The following is a 20,234-nucleotide window of genomic DNA, read 5'->3' on the forward strand; positions in this document are numbered from 1 at the left end:
GTCCGTTTCCTGCTTCTGCGCTCCGTGATTGGCTCAAACGTTTCACGCCACCCAATGACTGACGGCTTCTTTGTGCCGGTCACCATTTCAGCCAATCGCGTGCCGAGTAGGCCGTAACCGTGAACAGTGGTCTGTGCGGAGCGTGGAAGACCTCTGGACCCTTGCACTAGGCTCCACCACCACCACCACCGCTACTGCCTTTTCCGTCCTTTTGTTTTGGCGTGTTCATCTTTTTTTGGACCACAAACGAAACATGGCAGACCTCCAGGTGTGTAGAGACATTTGCACACGTAATTACATTGCCGTACAGTCAAATAAATGCGTTTAAAAATAAGAAAACCCAGCGTATAATGAATTAGAGCTAGCGACTCTGAGCTAGCTTGTGCTGCAGAACCGGGTGAATTTGTTTGTGACGTTATTTCTTGTTCGATCATGGGCTGGTGCTGTGTTTTAGAGTTTAAATTTGGGGGCGAAACTATAGTAATTCTCTATGGTCATGCTATACAACTGTCGATGAGATCAGTATTATTTGCGTTTGACCCTTTGAATGAACTGTGAACTTTGCACACATGCAATCAGAAGGCAGCAGATTCACCAAACAAAAACCTGCTGCAATGACCAGAAAAAAAGTTTGATCAGCTGCATTGTACTTTTTACAAGTGGGTGTTTTATTGAATAACAAACATATACATTTGCCCACAAAACTCAGAATTAATATGGCCTAACTCACCTCAAACTTAACTACTTGAATCATAGCATCTTGTTTAACCTGAAATAATCTTGTAATAGACCCGGTGGTACTCGGAAAGCCAAATATTTTTCTTAAAATTACAACATTATTTGTTTTGTCACCTTCAGTTTGGCATCTCATGTTTTACACCTTTAAAAAAACAGACCTTGTCTAGAAAATTACATTTGGCTCCACCTGCTGGCCTCAGAGGGAATTGCATCATTGAGATAAAAACAAATGCTAGCTTTCCTCCGATATGCTAATGCAGCCACACAGTTGTAATGATTGTGCTTTGAGGCAGAAATGCTCAAAACGAGTCTGGTGATGATTGATGGACTTGCTGGACGTGCTGAATTTCTGAGAGCCAGGTCATAGGTAGAATATGACATCACACATAGGGGAAATTCAGAACGATGTGTTTTTTTGACGCTCATGTGGAGAGTGCTTTCTAAACGGGATTCGTCAAACAAGATTGAATTAAGCTAAATGCAACTCCGAAGATTATTCCCTCATCAAAAACATACCCTAACAAGCTCAAAATAGAATAGAAATTGGTTGAACACAAATAGTTCTGGAAGTAGGCAAGCCAAGATGATCACCATTTTAGAAGAGTTAAGTTTGTGGCCATTGATGTCACTAAGCATTATATCAGGCTAAAGGTTTATATATTGTGACTCCAGCAGAGTGTCAACTAGAAGTAATTTCTCTACAATGATCATTTATTTGGGACTGCATAAGTGCTATAGCAGAGAGCTGAAGCAGTACTAGTGCTGTGGTTCCCTGTTCTACATGATATTAACCAATCGTTTAATAGCGAATACCCAGATGATGATGATCAATACCTAACTAGTACTGGAACTAGATATTTATTCATACAGAAAAAAACAAACTCATAGTCTAATATTTTGACCTTGCGCGCTTAAGGTGACGCAAAGTCCGGGTTTTGGCCTCTGCAGTTTACTGATTTCACCACAGCAGCTCAGTCACATGTTCGAGATTTCAACATTTGTGTCACAACGAGGTAATTTCAGGCCATGTTCTTCAAACACACTCTTAGTTTCTCTTACTCATCTGATCAGTCATGCTCCAAACAGGTTCACAACGCGCTCAGACAACCGTAGATTTTCTGAATGAATATCAGCAGGTCAAACACTAGTAACACTGTGGGAAAGCAAATGAGTGGAAAAGAATCTGAAGTCGGTGACAAAATGGGCAAAAATGTATATAATGTTTAGTTTTTCAGGCACTGCTCCAACCTGTAGAATGTTTTTTAACAAAATGTGTTACTTTTGTGAATTTTTTTAATTGTGAATCAAGTTTCAAGTCAACTTTTTGTAGTTTTTTTTATAAGCATCACTAAATTGGTACAAATTGGATTGAAAGTATTTCCATTTATTTTTCCAAAAAAATCAAAAATCACAAAAAGAAACAAACAAAAGTTGTGAACCAATGTGATTCAAATAAAAATAGCCGAACCTGATCCAAGACATTAATGGATTGCAAAAAATGTTATTATCAAAAGTAGTAGAACCCAAACTTAAAACAGAGACATTCATTTGAGTATAAAGTATCACCCGGACAGTCGGTTTACTTCATCTCATATCACTAACCCTACTTTCCAGTTGGACTTTCTCTTCCTCTGAGTTCTCATGTCCTATCCAAAGGGGGGTTCTTTAGCTGGCTTTGGCTTTGGGCCTTGGTTCACTCCTTCTCGCCCTCCGTCCCACTGAGCTCACACAATCAGAACAGTTAAAGCCTCATCAATGAGCTCACTGTTCTGTTCACTGTAGCTCAGGTTATCTGAGGTGCAAAGACACATATTCTGCAACATGGTCCTTTTTGATCTTTTAGCCATGTTGTTCCCCTCATCAAAAAAGACCTGGAGTGTTATATTCTCAGTCACAAATCTGTTTAGGAGATCATCTTGCCCTCAGCCTCACAAAAACACTCAAATTCCCCACATTTGTGATGCTGAAGGTAGAGATCTGGAGGTCTCCTGTGCTGTTTTTACAGGATGCTGGGACATTGCCAAGTCCCTATGAACATTGTTTAATCTGTTTTTCACTGTCGCCCTCCTCAACTGCTGGTGTGATTTTGGGCGTTACAAAAATACATTGACTTGAATTGTGTTTAAATCCATCAATCGTCACCAGACTCGAACACTTGTAAACGTTACCAACTGTTGTTCATGATTTATTGACCAAATAATGAAACGAATGAATATAGACTATGCCAGTTACTCATGAACAAATACAGATACACTAGATTATGATTGTTCTAAATCTAGTTGTGTGTTGGAGTTAAAGCTGATTCTAGGATGATCTTCTCAGTGTTCCTCAAATAACAAAAAGGCCGTTGCACTGATTCACAGAAGCCAATTTAAAGACTGTCTTTTATCCAAAAAAATGTTGTAGACTTGAGTTCCAAAAGTACTTTTCTTGAGTTTGTGTTTTGCAGTTTAAAGCAGCGCAGAATGACTTAGAGAGAGTGAAGTCTTCGGGTGTCTCTCTGACATTGTTACCCACATTAGCTGTGCTAGCTTAGCTCAACCTAGGAGACACTTCCCCCTCCCGGGTCAAGGGTCCTTCCTCTTCGGAGACCTTGATGGAACTGGTTTGGTCTTCCTGTCTCTCACTGACTGACCCCTGGTTGGTTTGGCGCCAATGTTCAACCAATCAGCACGCATGCTGAGTCAGCAGCAACCTTTGGTAACTTTCCAATGAAGCGTGTGATTAAGATAAGATCCCCTTTATTGGTCCACACATGGGGAAATTTTCGGAATTATCACCATGTTACCAAATCCTGCAGATTTGGTAATTTAGAGATCAATCCAAACAATACGACAATATTGATATTTTACACAGTGAATTCTTCAAGTGGGTTAAAAGTCTTTAGTAAAATGGCTCTTAGAGTTCCTTTTTAATCCAGTTTCATTTGATGGAAAAAGTTTATTCCGACTTTAAAAGCATGAAGCATCTGCTTGTGCCAGAGATATTGTACAGCTTCCCAAAGGTAAGGGGAAGCCTTATGCCCGACACTCCTGTCACCATGGCAACGTCATCTGCGGGTCTCTACAATTATGATACAAATAATGGATAATATGTGCCTTTGTGTGTGTTTGGGTTGTGCAGGCCCAGTTTGAGAGCGCTGCGACCGACGTGAAGAACCTGAAGGCCAAGCCCTCTGACGAGGACATGCTCAGGGTCTACTCTCTGTACAAGCAGGGCACAGTGGGAGACGTCAACATAGGCAAGACACCTACACACTGTTACACACTGATGCACCCCGCTACATACTGATGCACCCTGCGACACACTGTTACACACTGATGCACCCCGCTACACACTGATGCACACTGATGCACCCCGCTACACACTGATGCACCCTGCTACACACTGATGCACCCTGTTACACACTGATGCACCCCGCTACACACTGATGCACCCCGCTACACACTGATGCACCCCGCTACACACTGATGCACCCTGCTACACACTGTTACACACTGATGCACCCTGCTACACACTGTTACACACTGATGCACCCTGCTACACACTGTTACACACTGATGCACCCTGCTACACACTGTTACACACTGATGCACCCTGCTACACACTGTTACACACTGTTACACACTGATGCACCCTGCTGCACCCTGTTACACACTGATGCACCCTGTTACACACTGATGCACCCTGTTACACACTGATGCACCCTGCTACACACTGATGCACCCTGCTACACACTGTTACACACTGATACACACTGATGCACCCTGCTACACACTGATGCACCCTGCTACACACTGATGCACCCTGCTACACACTGTTACACACTGATGCACCCTGCTACACACTGTTACACACTGATACACACTGATGCACCCTGCTACACACTGATGCACCCTGCTACACACTGTTACACACTGATGCACCCTGCTACACACTGTTACACACTGATGCACCCTGTTACACACTGATGCACCCTGCTACACACTGTTACACACTGATGCACCCTGCTACACACTGATGCACCCTGCTACACACTGTTACACACTGATGCACCCTGCTACACCCTGTTACACACTGATGCACCCTGCTACACACTGTTACACACTGATGCACCCTGTTACACACTGATGCACCCTGTTACACACTGTTACACACTGATGCACCCTGCTACACCCTGTTACACACTGATGCACCCTGCTACACCCTGTTACACACTGATGCACCCTGTTACACACTGATGCACCCTGCTACACCCTGTTACACACTGATGCACCCTGCTACACACTGATGCACCCTGTTACACACTGATGCACCCTGCTACACCCTGTTACACACTGATGCACCCTGCTACACACTGTTACACACTGATGCACCCTGCTACACACTGATGCACCCTGTTACACACTGATGCACCCTGCTACACCCTGATGCACACTGATGCACCCTGTTACACACTGATGCACCCTGCTACACACTGTTACACACTGATGCACCCTGTTACACACTGATGCACCCTGCTACACACTGATGCACCCTGCTACACCCTGTTACACACTGATGCACCCTGCTACACACTGTTACACACTGATGCACCCTGTTACACACTGATGCACCCTGCTACACACTGATGCACCCTGCTACACACTGTTACACACTGATGCACCCTGTTACACACTGATGCACCCTGCTACACACTGTTACACACTGATGCACCCTGCTACACACTGTTACACACTGATGCACCCTGCTACACACTGTTACACACTGATGCACCCTGCTACACCCTGTTACACACTGATGCACCCTGTTACACACTGATGCACCCTGCTACACCCTGTTACACACTGATGCACCCTGCTACACACTGTTACACACTGATGCACCCTGCTACACACTGATGCACCCTGCTACACACTGTTACACACTGATGCACCCTGTTACACACTGATGCACCCTGCTACACACTGATGCACCCTGCTACACACTGTTACACACTGATGCACCTTGCTACACACTGATGCACCCTGCTACACACTGTTACACACTGATGCACCCTGCTACACACTGATGCACCCTGCTACACACTGTTACACACTGATGCACCCTGCTACACACTGATGCACCCTGCTACACACTGCTACACACTGATGCACCCTGCTACACACTGTTACACACTGATGCACCCTGCTACACACTGTTACACACTGATGCACCCTGTTACACACTGATGCACCCTGCTACACACTGTTACACACTGATGCACCCTGTTACACACTGATGCACCCTGCTACACACTGTTACACACTGATGCACCCTGTTACACACTGATGCACCCTGCTACACACTGTTACACACTGATGCACCCTGTTACACACTGATGCACCCTGCTACACACTGATGCACCCTGTTACACACTGATGCACCCTGCTACACACTGTTACACACTGATGCACCCTGCTACACACTGTTACACACTGATGCACCCTGTTACACACTGATGCACCCTGCTACACACTGTTACACACTGATGCACCCTGCTACACACTGTTACACACTGATGCACCCTGCTACACACTGTTACACACTGATGCACCCTGCTACACACTGTTACACACTGATGCACCCTGCTACACACTGTTACACACTGATGCACCCTGTTACACACTGATGCACCCTGTTACACACTGATGCACCCTGTTACACACTGATGCACCCTGTTAAACACTGATGCACCCTGTTACACACTGATGCACCCTGCTACACACTGTTACACACTGATGCACCCTGCTACACACTGTTACACACTGATGCACCCTGCTACACACTGTTACACACTGATGCACCCTGCTACACACTGTTACACACTGATGCACCCTGCTACACACTGTTACACACTGATGCACCCTGCCACACACTGTTACACACTGATGCACCCTGCTACACACTGTTACACACTGATGCACCCTGCTACACACTGTTACACACTGATGCACCCTGTTACACACTGATGCACCCTGCTACACACTGTTACACACTGATGCACCCTGCTACACACTGATGCACCCTGCTACACACTGTTACACACTGATGCACCCTGTTACACACTGATGCACCCTGCTACACACTGTTACACACTGATGCACCCTGCTACACACTGTTACACACTGATGCACCCTGTTACACACTGATGCACCCTGCTACACACTGATGCACCCTGTTACACACTGATGCACCCTGCTACACACTGTTACACACTGATGCACCCTGCTACACACTGTTACACACTGATGCACCCTGTTACACACTGATGCACCCTGCTACACACTGTTACACACTGATGCACCCTGTTACACACTGATGCACCCTGTTACACACTGATGCACCCTGTTACACACTGATGCACCCTGCTACACACTGTTACACACTGATGCACCCTGCTACACACTGTTACACACTGATGCACCCTGTTACACACTGATGCACCCTGTTACACACTGATGCACCCTGCTACACACTGTTACACACTGATGCACCCTGCTACACACTGTTACACACTGATGCACCCTGCTACACACTGTTACACACTGATGCACCCTGTTACACACTGATGCACCCTGCTACACACTGTTACACACTGATGCACCCTGCTACACACTGTTACACACTGATGCACCCTGCTACACACTGTTACACACTGATGCACCCTGTTACACACTGATGCACCCTGCTACACACTGTTACACACTGATGCACCCTGCTACACACTGTTACACACTGATGCACCCTGTTACACACTGATGCACCCTGCTACACACTGTTACACACTGATGCACCCTGCTACACACTGTTACACACTGATGCACCCTGTTACACACTGATGCACCCTGCTACACACTGTTACACACTGATGCACCCTGTTACACACTGATGCACCCTGCTACACACTGTTACACACTGATGCACCCTGCTACACACTGTTACACACTGATGCACCCTGTTACACACTGATGCACCCTGCTACACACTGTTACACACTGATGCACCCTGCTACACACTGTTACACACTGATGCACCCTGTTACACACTGATGCACCCTGCTACACACTGTTACACACTGATGCACCCTGCTACACACTGTTACACACTGATGCACCCTGTTACACACTGATGCACACTGTTACACACTGATGCACCCTGCTACACACTGTTACACACTGATGCACCCTGCTACACACTGTTACACACTGATGCACCCTGTTACACACTGATGCACACTGTTACACACTGATGCACCCTGCTACACCCTGTTACACACTGATGCACCCTGCTACACACTGTTACACACTGATGCACCCTGTTACACACTGATGCACCCTTGCTACACACTGTTACACACTGATGCACCCTGCTACACACTGATGCACCCTGCTACACACTGTTACACACTGATGCACCCTGTTACACACTGATGCACCCTGCTACACACTGATGCACCCTGCTACACACTGTTACACACTGATGCACCTTGCTACACACTGATGCACCCTGCTACACACTGTTACACACTGATGCACCCTGCTACACACTGATGCACCCTGCTACACACTGTTACACACTGATGCACCCTGCTACACACTGATGCACCCTGCTACACACTGTTACACACTGATGCACCCTGCTACACACTGTTACACACTGATGCACCCTGTTACACACTGATGCACCCTGCTACACACTGTTACACACTGATGCACCCTGTTACACACTGATGCACCCTGCTACACACTGTTACACACTGATGCACCCTGTTACACACTGATGCACCCTGCTACACACTGTTACACACTGATGCACCCTGTTACACACTGATGCACCCTGCTACACACTGTTACACACTGATGCACCCTGTTACACACTGATGCACCCTGCTACACACTGTTACACACTGATGCACCCTGCTACACACTGTTACACACTGATGCACCCTGTTACACACTGATGCACCCTGCTACACACTGTTACACACTGATGCACCCTGCTACACACTGTTACACACTGATGCACCCTGCTACACACTGTTACACACTGATGCACCCTGCTACACACTGTTACACACTGATGCACCCTGCTACACACTGTTACACACTGATGCACCCTGTTACACACTGATGCACCCTGTTACACACTGATGCACCCTGTTACACACTGATGCACCCTGTTACACACTGATGCACCCTGTTACACACTGATGCACCCTGCTACACACTGTTACACACTGATGCACCCTGCTACACACTGTTACACACTGATGCACCCTGCTACACACTGTTACACACTGATGCACCCTGCTACACACTGTTACACACTGATGCACCCTGCCACACACTGTTACACACTGATGCACCCTGCTACACACTGTTACACACTGATGCACCCTGCTACACACTGTTACACACTGATGCACCCTGTTACACACTGATGCACCCTGCTACACACTGTTACACACTGATGCACCCTGCTACACACTGATGCACCCTGCTACACACTGTTACACACTGATGCACCCTGTTACACACTGATGCACCCTGCTACACACTGTTACACACTGATGCACCCTGCTACACACTGTTACACACTGATGCACCCTGTTACACACTGATGCACCCTGCTACACACTGATGCACCCTGTTACACACTGATGCACCCTGCTACACACTGTTACACACTGATGCACCCTGCTACACATTGTTACACACTGATGCACCCTGTTACACACTGATGCACCCTGCTACACACTGTTACACACTGATGCACCCTGTTACACACTGATGCACCCTGTTACACACTGATGCACCCTGTTACACACTGATGCACCCTGCTACACACTGTTACACACTGATGCACCCTGCTACACACTGTTACACACTGATGCACCCTGTTACACACTGATGCACCCTGCTACACACTGTTACACACTGATGCACCCTGCTACACACTGTTACACACTGATGCACCCTGCTACACACTGTTACACACTGATGCACCCTGTTACACACTGATGCACCCTGCTACACACTGTTACACACTGATGCACCCTGCTACACACTGTTACACACTGATGCACCCTGCTACACACTGTTACACACTGATGCACCCTGTTACACACTGATGCACCCTGCTACACACTGTTACACACTGATGCACCCTGCTACACACTGTTACACACTGATGCACCCTGTTACACACTGATGCACCCTGCTACACACTGTTACACACTGATGCACCCTGCTACACACTGTTACACACTGATGCACCCTGTTACACACTGATGCACCCTGCTACACACTGTTACACACTGATGCACCCTGTTACACACTGATGCACCCTGCTACACACTGTTACACACTGATGCACCCTGCTACACACTGTTACACACTGATGCACCCTGTTACACACTGATGCACCCTGCTACACACTGTTACACACTGATGCACCCTGCTACACACTGTTACACACTGATGCACCCTGTTACATACTGATGCACCCTGCTACACACTGTTACACACTGATGCACCCTGCTACACACTGTTACACACTGATGCACCCTGTTACACACTGATGCACACTGTTACACACTGATGCACCCTGCTACACACTGTTACACACTGATGCACCCTGCTACACACTGTTACACACTGATGCACCCTGTTACACACTGATGCACACTGTTACACACTGATGCACCCTGCTACACACTGTTACACACTGATGCACCCTGTTACACACTGATGCACCCTGCTACACACTGTTACACACTGATGCACCCTGCTACACACTGTTACACACTGATGCACCCTGTTACACACTGATGCACCCTGCTACACACTGTTACACACTGATGCACCCTGCTACACACTGTTACACACTGATGCACCCTGTTACACACTGATGCACACTGTTACACACTGATGCACCCTGCTACACACTGTTACACACTGATGCACCCTGCTACACACTGTTACACACTGATGCACCCTGTTACACACTGATGCACACTGTTACACACTGATGCACCCTGCTACACACTGTTACACACTGATGCACCCTGCTACACACTGTTACACACTGATGCACCCTGTTACACACTGATGCACCCTGCTACACACTGTTACACACTGATGCACCCTGTTACACACTGATGCACCCTGTTACACACTGATGCACCCTGTTACACACTGATGCACCCTGTTACACACTGATGCACCCTGTTACACACTGATGCACCCTGCTACACACTGTTACACACTGATGCACCCTGCTACACACTGTTACACACTGATGCACCCTGCTACACACTGTTACACACTGATGCACCCTGCTACACACTGTTACACACTGATGCACCCTGCCACACACTGTTACACACTGATGCACCCTGCTACACACTGTTACACACTGATGCACCCTGCTACACACTGTTACACACTGATGCACCCTGTTACACACTGATGCACCCTGCTACACACTGTTACACACTGATGCACCCTGCTACACACTGTTACACACTGATGCACCCTGTTACACACTGATGCACCCTGCTACACACTGTTACACACTGATGCACCCTGCTACACACTGTTACACACTGATGCACCCTGTTACACACTGATGCACCCTGCTACACACTGATGCACCCTGTTACACACTGATGCACCCTGCTACACACTGTTACACACTGATGTACCCTGCTACACATTGTTACACACTGATGCACCCTGTTACACACTGATGCACCCTGCTACACACTGTTACACACTGATGCACCCTGTTACACACTGATGCACCCTGTTACACACTGATGCACCCTGTTACACACTGATGCACCCTGCTACACACTGTTACACACTGATGCACCCTGCTACACACTGTTACACACTGATGCACCCTGTTACACACTGATGCACCCTGCTACACACTGTTACACACTGATGCACCCTGCTACACACTGTTACACACTGATGCACCCTGCTACACACTGTTACACACTGATGCACCCTGTTACACACTGATGCACCCTGCTACACACTGTTACACACTGATGCACCCTGCTACACACTGTTACACACTGATGCACCCTGCTACACACTGTTACACACTGATGCACCCTGTTACACACTGATGCACCCTGCTACACACTGTTACACACTGATGCACCCTGCTACACACTGTTACACACTGATGCACCCTGTTACACACTGATGCACCCTGCTACACACTGTTACACACTGATGCACCCTGCTACACACTGTTACACACTGATGCACCCTGTTACACACTGATGCACCCTGCTACACACTGTTACACACTGATGCACCCTGTTACACACTGATGCACCCTGCTACACACTGTTACACACTGATGCACCCTGCTACACACTGTTACACACTGATGCACCCTGTTACACACTGATGCACCCTGCTACACACTGTTACACACTGATGCACCCTGCTACACACTGTTACACACTGATGCACCCTGTTACACACTGATGCACCCTGCTACACACTGTTACACACTGATGCACCCTGCTACACACTGTTACACACTGATGCACCCTGTTACACACTGATGCACACTGTTACACACTGATGCACCCTGCTACACACTGTTACACACTGATGCACCCTGCTACACACTGTTACACACTGATGCACCCTGTTACACACTGATGCACACTGTTACACACTGATGCACCCTGCTACACACTGTTACACACTGATGCACCCTGTTACACACTGATGCACCCTGCTACACACTGTTACACACTGATGCACCCTGCTACACACTGTTACACACTGATGCACCCTGTTACACACTGATGCACCCTGCTACACACTGTTACACACTGATGCACCCTGCTACACACTGTTACACACTGATGCACCCTGTTACATACTGATGCACCCTGCTACACACTGTTACACACTGATGCACCCTGCTACACACTGTTACACACTGATGCACCCTGTTACACACTGATGCACACTGTTACACACTGATGCACCCTGCTACACACTGTTACACACTGATGCACCCTGCTACACACTGTTACACACTGATGCACCCTGCTACACACTGTTACACACTGATGCACCCTGTTACACACTGATGCACCCTGCTACACACTGTTACACACTGATGCACCCTGCTACACACTGTTACACACTGATGCACCCTGTTACACACTGATGCACACTGTTACACACTGATGCACCCTGCTACACACTGTTACACACTGATGCACCCTGCTACACACTGTTACACACTGATGCACCCTGTTACACACTGATGCACACTGTTACACACTGATGCACCCTGCTACACACTGTTACACACTGATGCACCCTGCTACACACTGTTACACACTGATGCACCCTGCTACACACTGTTACACACTGATGCACCCTGCTACACACTGTTACACACTGATGCACCCTGCTACACACTGTTACACACTGATGCACCCTGCTACACACTGTTACACACTGATGCACCCTGTTATACGCTGCAACATACAAAGCCATTGGGACATTTAAAACATACTTCAAATACTCTGATTGGTTGAAGTTTCAAAACAGCGGAAAAAGCAGGAACAGCTAAATTGTGTTAAATCCAGTGTTCATAAAAGCCCTGTCCTTTCTCCTCCAGATGCACAAAGTGCCATTGTGTGCACGTTTTAGAAATAGTCTGTATATGTCCTAAAATAGACCGCCATGTTTGTTTTGGTTCAGTTGTTTGACTTCCGCTTAAACCAAAAAGCTGCTCTGTGATTGGTTGCAGGCCCGCCTGCGGGCACTGTATGCCATGTGATTGGCCCTTGAAACCACTGGTGCAGACTCAGCAGGAGCCAGACCAGATGGATTCTCAAGGGTTGAACTCACAAAAATAGAGCAAATTCATATTTCTGGTAAAGCTAAGAGCTTTTGAGAAAAGCAGGAGCGCAGAAGGCGCTTTCTCTGCCTCTCCCTCAGTTCTCTTGCCTCTCCCTCAGTTCTCTGCCTCTCCCTCAGTTCTCGTGCCTCTCCCTCAGTTCTCGTGCCTCTCCCTCAGTTCTCGTGCCTCTCCCTCAGTTCTCTGCCTCTCCCTCAGTTCTCGTGCCTCTCCCTCAGTTCTCGTGCCTCTCCCTCAGTTCTCGTGCCTCTCCCTCAGTTCTCTGCCTCTCCCTCAGTTCTCTTGCCTCTCCCTCAGTTCTCTTGCCTCTCCCTCAGTTCTCGTGCCTCTCCCTCAGTTCTCGTGCCTCTCCCTCAGTTCTCGTGCCTCTCCCTCAGTTCTCTGCCTCTCCCTCAGTTCTCTTGCCTCTCCCTCAGTTCTCGTGCCTCTCCCTCAGTTCTCTTGCCTCTCCCTCAGTTCTCGTGCCTCTCCCTCAGTTCTCGTGCCTCTCCCTCAGTTCTCTGCCTCTCCCTCAGTTCTCTTGCCTCTCCCTCAGTTCTCGTGCCTCTCCCTCAGTTCTCTGCCTCTCCCTCAGTTCTCTGCCTCTCCCTCAGTTCTCTGCCTCTCCCTCAGTTCTCGTGCCTCTCCCTCAGTTCTCGTGCCTCTCCCTCAGTTCTCTGCCTCTCCCTCAGTTCTCTTGCCTCTCCCTCAGTTCTCGTGCCTCTCCCTCAGTTCTCGTGCCTCTCCCTCAGTTCTCGTACCTCTCCCTCAGTTCTCGTGCCTCTCCCGCAGTTCTCGTGCCTCTCCCTCAGTTCTCTGCCTCTCCCTCAGTTCTCTTGCCTCTCCCTCAGTTCTCTTGCCTCTCCCTCAGTTCTCGTGCCTCTCCCTCAGTTCTCTGCCTCTCCCTCAGTTCTCTGCCTCTCCCTCAGTTCTCTGCCTCTCCCTCAGTTCTCTGCCTCTCCCTCAGTTCTCGTGCCTCTCCCTCAGTTCTCTGCCTCTCCCTCAGTTCTCTTGCCTCTCCCTCAGTTCTCTGCCTCTCCCGCAGTTCTCGTGCCTCTCCCTCAGTTCTCTGCCTCTCCCTCAGTTCTCTGCCTCTCCCTCAGTTCTCTGCCTCTCCCTCAGTTCTCTTGCCTCTCCCTCAGTTCTCTGCCTCTCCCTCAGTTCTCTTGCCTCTCCCTCAGTTCTCTGCCTCTCCCTCAGTTCTCTTGCCTCTCCCTCAGTTCTCTGCCTCTCCCTCAGTTCTCTTGCCTCTCCCTCAGTTCTCTTGCCTCTCCCTCAGTTCTCGTGCCTCTCCCTCAGTTCTCTGCCTCTCCCTCAGTTCTCTTGCCTCTCCCTCAGTTCTCTGCCTCTCCCTCAGTTCTCTTGCCTCTCCCTCAGTTCTCGTGCCTCTCCCTCAGTTCTCGTGCCTCTCCCTCAGTTCTCGTGCCTCTCCCTCAGTTCTCGTGCCTCTCCCGCAGTTCTCGTGCCTCTCCCGCAGTTCTCGTTTCTCTCCCGCAGTTCTCGTGCCTCTCCCGCAGTTCTCGTTTCTCTCCCGCAGTTCTCGTGCCTCTCCCGCAGTACTCGTGCCTCTCCCGCAGTTCTCGTTTCTCTCCCGCAGTTCTCGTGCCTCTCCCGCAGTACTCGTGCCTCTCCCGCAGTTCTCGTTTCTCTCCCGCAGTTCTCGTTTCTCTCCCGCAGTTCTCGTTTCTCTCCCGCAGTTCTCGTTTCTCTCCCGCAGTACTCGTGCCTCTCCCGCAGTACTCGTGCCTCTCCCGCAGTACTCGTGCCTCTCCCGCAGTACTCGTGCCTCTCCCGCAGTTCTCGTGCCTCTCCTGCAGAGATTCTTTGCAGGGAAGTGCAATAAATGCAGGATAAACCAGAAGTAGTTTATGCTAGCTTTAGCCCCGTCTCACTGGGGCAACGTCCTGCTGTCTTTGTGTGATTCGCTGAGATCTGCCTCATGAATAAAAGCATAATTATGGTATGATCAGTCTATTTAAATGGGGGGAGCAGAGCCAGTTGTAACGTGGCTCGTTTTTGCTGCTCGGTGCTCTCACTTTGACCAGTTTTAACCACGGCTTGTAACACGTCTCTTTTTGTCTCCTTCAGCTCGTCCGGGCATGTTGGACTTCACGGGCAAAGCCAAATGGGACGCCTGGGAGAAGCAGAAAGGTGCCGTCCTACCTTTTTTCAGCTCAACATGTGCGTTTGTAAATCTGTGCTAACAGCGTGATCTCTCCTCCGTGTGCCACAGGGAAGAGCAAGGAGGACGCCATGAAGGAGTACGTGCAGTTGGTGAACGAGCTCAAGACAAAGCACGGCTTCTGAACCATGCCTTAACACTGTAACCACGGCAACACAAGCGCTGCTGTTTTGGGTCTGCATATTTCAAGTCGTTTTCTACCAGAGTCCAGTCATTTCAACTTCAAAATAAACGCTCACAATAAATAACCCAATACGACTCTGTCTGATGGTTTTACAGGAACGTGACTGCAAATAAAATGTCCATGTTTATTAGGAGGGATATGTTTATGTAGTGATTATTGAGGCCACATGTGCAGGTACTTTACTTGCAGGTCCCATCTTCTGCTCAATCTGTAATTGTACCTCAAAACAATCCACAAAGTACCATATTTTCCGGAGTATAAGTTGCACCAGCCAAAAAAATGCATAATAGAGAAGAAAAAAAACATACAAGTTGCACTGGAGTATGAAATGCGGTTGCAAGTGTGAAAATCACACGTAAATGTAAGTAAATAAGTATAAATATAAGTATAAGTCGCCAGCCAAACTATGAAAAAAGGTGTGGCTTATAGTCCGGAAAATACGGTAGTTTTTTCTTTCATCCACGCTCTTAGTAGATGTAATCATTTGAAAAGGGGGACTGCACACATAGTCCAGAACTATTTGACGTGGAACTATGCTGCTCCAGGAGGTGCTCGTCTCTCTGCTCGGTCTGTATTAGCAAGATCTACATCAGACATGCTCAGAGTTTTCTAAGATGTACAGTGTGTGAAGAAGTGTTTGACCGCTTCCTGATTCCTCATGGTTGTCACACATGAATGTTTCAGATCATCAAACAAATTTAAATAAGTTCAAGATGAAGAAGAAAGCTAGACATCATGCTGAGATCAAGAAAAGTCTGGAACAAATAAGAAAGAAATCAATTGAGAGCAATCAGTCTGGAAAAGATTATAAAGTTTCTAAAGCTTTGTGAGCAAAGAAAGTGAGCAAGCCAGTTCCTTTTCAAATGATTATTAGTCGTGCTGATGACTTTGTTAAAATGCATCATTGTTCAGGTGCAGATCAAAACCTTTGTCCAAATTACACTGCATTTCAATACAAAACCTTTTAAAGGTAGATTGGGGTAAATTTTAAAAAAACAAGTGGAACCCGTGGGTTGGAATTAAATCCGACCCGCACATGACTAGAGAGGTGGTGTGATGGTCCGGGCCTGTTCTGCTGCTTCAGGACTGGAAGACTCACTGTGATAATTGGAACCGTGAATTCTGCTGTCGGCCAAAAAAATCCTGAAGGAGAATGTCCTGCCATCTGTTCATGACCTTAAACTGAAGCGAACTTGGGTTCTGCAGCAGGACAATGATCCAAAACACCAGCAAATCTGCCTCTGAAGGAGAAAGAAAAAACCATGAAGACTTAAGAGTGTCAAAGTCCTGACCTGAAACCTCATGAGATGCTGTAGCATGACCTTAAACGACCTTAAGCAGGCCAAACCCTCCAATGAAGCTGAATGAGAACAATCCTGCAAAGATGAGCCAATGGCCCACATTCCTCCACAGAGCCTGCGGGGGGCGTTGGAGAGGAGATGAGGCCAAGCCAAGAGCCATTTTCATTTCCAGAGAAGAGACCGGCTTAAAAAGATGGGTGTATATTGTGTAATCCATGTCGCACAGCTCAAAATATGATAATAAATGTTGTCCACAGGGCAAATATGAAACGGGAAATATAGTGAAATAAGAGATGGAGACACTTTCAGACTGTAATGTCGGATGAAGCTTACACATCGGGGAAATATAAAATTCTACTGTGATCCTTTATTTTGTCATATTTTTCTTATATACATTCTTTCCCTATAATTTGCGCATGGAAATATGAATTATAAGGGAAAATAATCAAATATAATTGTGATGGTTTTAAATGTTAGCCTTAAATGCCCTTGCGACTGCCACGCCCACATTTGAAATAGTATCAAAAATCAAAAGAATGACCTAATCGCACCAGAGCATGGTTCATTTTGACACATTTTCCAGCCTGAATGGAATTGTCATAATGTCACAAAAACATACTTTTCATTTACGTTCAGGGATCAAAATTGGGGTTGTTTGTGGGAGTAAAATAATAAGGGAAACTTATTTTTCAACCATTATTTTGTCCTTTAAAGACAGAAGCTCGTTCCATGCACTAAACACCAGAGGCCAAAGCAGCGCCATCTTGGATTCCCCGTCCAGATAATATTATAGTTCCATGTCACATTGTGCCCATCACAAATGAAGCCTCTGTACATGTGTTCAGTTTGTGCTTGAGAGCCATTTTATTAGATTGTCAATGAATCTGCATATCATTGTGTTCTTGATGCCTTTTTAAGGGTTTTCAATAAAAATAAATAAATAGATGTTTTGGGTGGAACCAGTCAGAACATCGGCTGGATATGCAGTGCAGTGTCTGGGATCACAATGCGTAAAACAAACAAAAAACTGGCAAAAAATGATTTTGTCTTTTGATTATCTTCATAAATAAAAGTAAAAAGTAAATCAAATTTGAAGCGTCACTTTAATATTACATTTGATCTTAATTTAAATCTTCTTAATGGATTAATTCGTGACCCTCAGGTTGACACACATGCAACATGTTTGTAAATGATTTTGCCGCTCGGTGGCTGAGTGGATGGCACATGTGCCAGGCTCATGTGGAGCTGGCTGCAGAGCCGTGAGTCCAATCCGCCTCAAACTATTATCTTCTGTCATTCCCCTTGACCGAAAACACTGTGAAATGTCCTTCTGATTAAGATATTTAAGTCAAAGATCATTCTCGTTTCATGATTTGAAAAGAGCTGTAGTTTGTTTGTCAAACACTAGACAGCACTATTGCACAGTGTAAATCCTGACATGAAAGGAAAGGATGAGAAAATGAACTATTTCACTAAACTCAGCTCTGAAGTGGAAGATGTCTGTCCTCTGACCAGGGCCTCTGACGTATTTCAGTCACATTTCAAAACAAAATGCTTAAACCCTACTAACTTTACATTTACTTCATTAAATGTTAACGCTTCATTTTAGCTACGATTGAAAAACTCCAAATCTGCAATAATTAAACAATGAATTATTTTTGTGTTTTATGAGTAATTATAACTTTGTAACTGTAAACTTTTGGCAGTAGAGCTCATCCTCACCTCAGATGAATATCCACTTCAAACAGACTTTACTCTCACTCTCTATGTGTGGATGTGTGTGTGGAGGGTCTGCCATTTGGTTTGACAAGAAAGTGTCCAGGTGAACTTAAAGGTCAGATCTGTGGAGAGCCCACTGTAAAATGTTATGTTTTTCAATCATTTGTCTATAAAAATACCAGCCACTCGCACCTCACAGCAAGAAGGTTGGACTTTCGGGTATTTGTGGGGAGTTTGCACGTTTCTCCCTGTGTCTGGGTGGGCTTTCCTCCGGTTTCCCTCATCAACCCTGAACCGCCCTCCTTGGACGTGTCACTGGTGTCACTGTGACTGTGGTCAGCTCGGGTCAGGTGATTTAAACACATTCGGGTGCTGTCTTCATACTTGGAGCAGTAGGACAACAGCCCCATCTACAGTCCCGCTTCTTCACAGTTGTACGCATGAGTTGGCGTGCCCCTTCATCCTGATTTACAGTCTGCTGTGCACGTTTCCGATGGCCTCCCTCATCCGGAGCTGGTACTGTACCTCAGCCTTGTCCCAGTCCAGCAGGGGGTGCTCTCGTCGGCAGTGGTCAGAAATAGCGGACTTGAACTGTCGATGTTCCGCTTTATGGCTCGTGTGCATGATTTGATGGACTCTCTCTGAACTCTCTCACATTTGGAATACCGTTGTCGGACTGCAGATGGCGCTGTCGTGCTTCTGCTCCAAGTTGGACTGGCAAATTGTATTCAAATCAGCTGATCAGACACAACACAGTAACTGTCAAGGAACGACACTGAATGTTCTTGTTTTTAACTGAAGACACTACGGAACATTCAAGTACATGTATTATATGTCTTGTACAAACAGATGGTAAACTTGTACAGCCACATTATGTAATAAAACCACATTTTATGATACATTTGTGTGATGTGTAAATAATCCAACAGTTAATACATAATGAGACAATTATTACAAAATTCGGGTATTCTCTTTTTTTCATGAACATTTAGTAAGTAAGTATATGAAAATGTTACTTTAATAACAGTAGCACAATAGTAATAGAATAATAGAATTACAAACGGTGGATGTAAAGCCGTTTCCATCCTATCACAATGCTATTACTGTGCTTTAGTGTTAAGTTCCTTTCCCATTTCTACATCAGAGGGACAATAAGTATTCACTGGATGAGATCAAA

At 46.7% G+C, this 20,234-nt stretch overlaps 2 protein-coding genes across 2 annotated transcripts in view; one reads left to right on the forward strand and one right to left on the reverse strand.

Annotated features, from left to right (window-relative positions):
• The window catches only part of LOC140359387 (complement C1q-like protein 2), a 249,498-nt gene that overhangs the window by 48,184 nt on the left and 181,080 nt on the right, over window positions 1-20,234 (reverse strand). The gene's annotated exons all lie outside the window — the stretch shown is intronic.
• On the forward strand, window positions 113-16,101 carry dbi (diazepam binding inhibitor (GABA receptor modulator, acyl-CoA binding protein)). The gene is made up of 4 exons (XM_072444280.1): window positions 113-268; window positions 3,862-3,979; window positions 15,760-15,822; window positions 15,905-16,101. Exons 1-4 carry the CDS (start codon window positions 254-256, stop codon window positions 15,976-15,978), a joined length of 270 nt encoding a protein of 89 aa, XP_072300381.1. The 5' UTR covers window positions 113-253; the 3' UTR covers window positions 15,979-16,101.

Source organism: Eucyclogobius newberryi, unplaced genomic scaffold (genome assembly GCF_026437365.1).
Source record: "Eucyclogobius newberryi isolate DKJ021-1_F unplaced genomic scaffold, fEucNew1.0.hap1 SCAF_14, whole genome shotgun sequence".
Classification (NCBI taxonomy): Eukaryota; Metazoa; Chordata; class Actinopteri; order Gobiiformes; family Gobiidae; genus Eucyclogobius; species Eucyclogobius newberryi.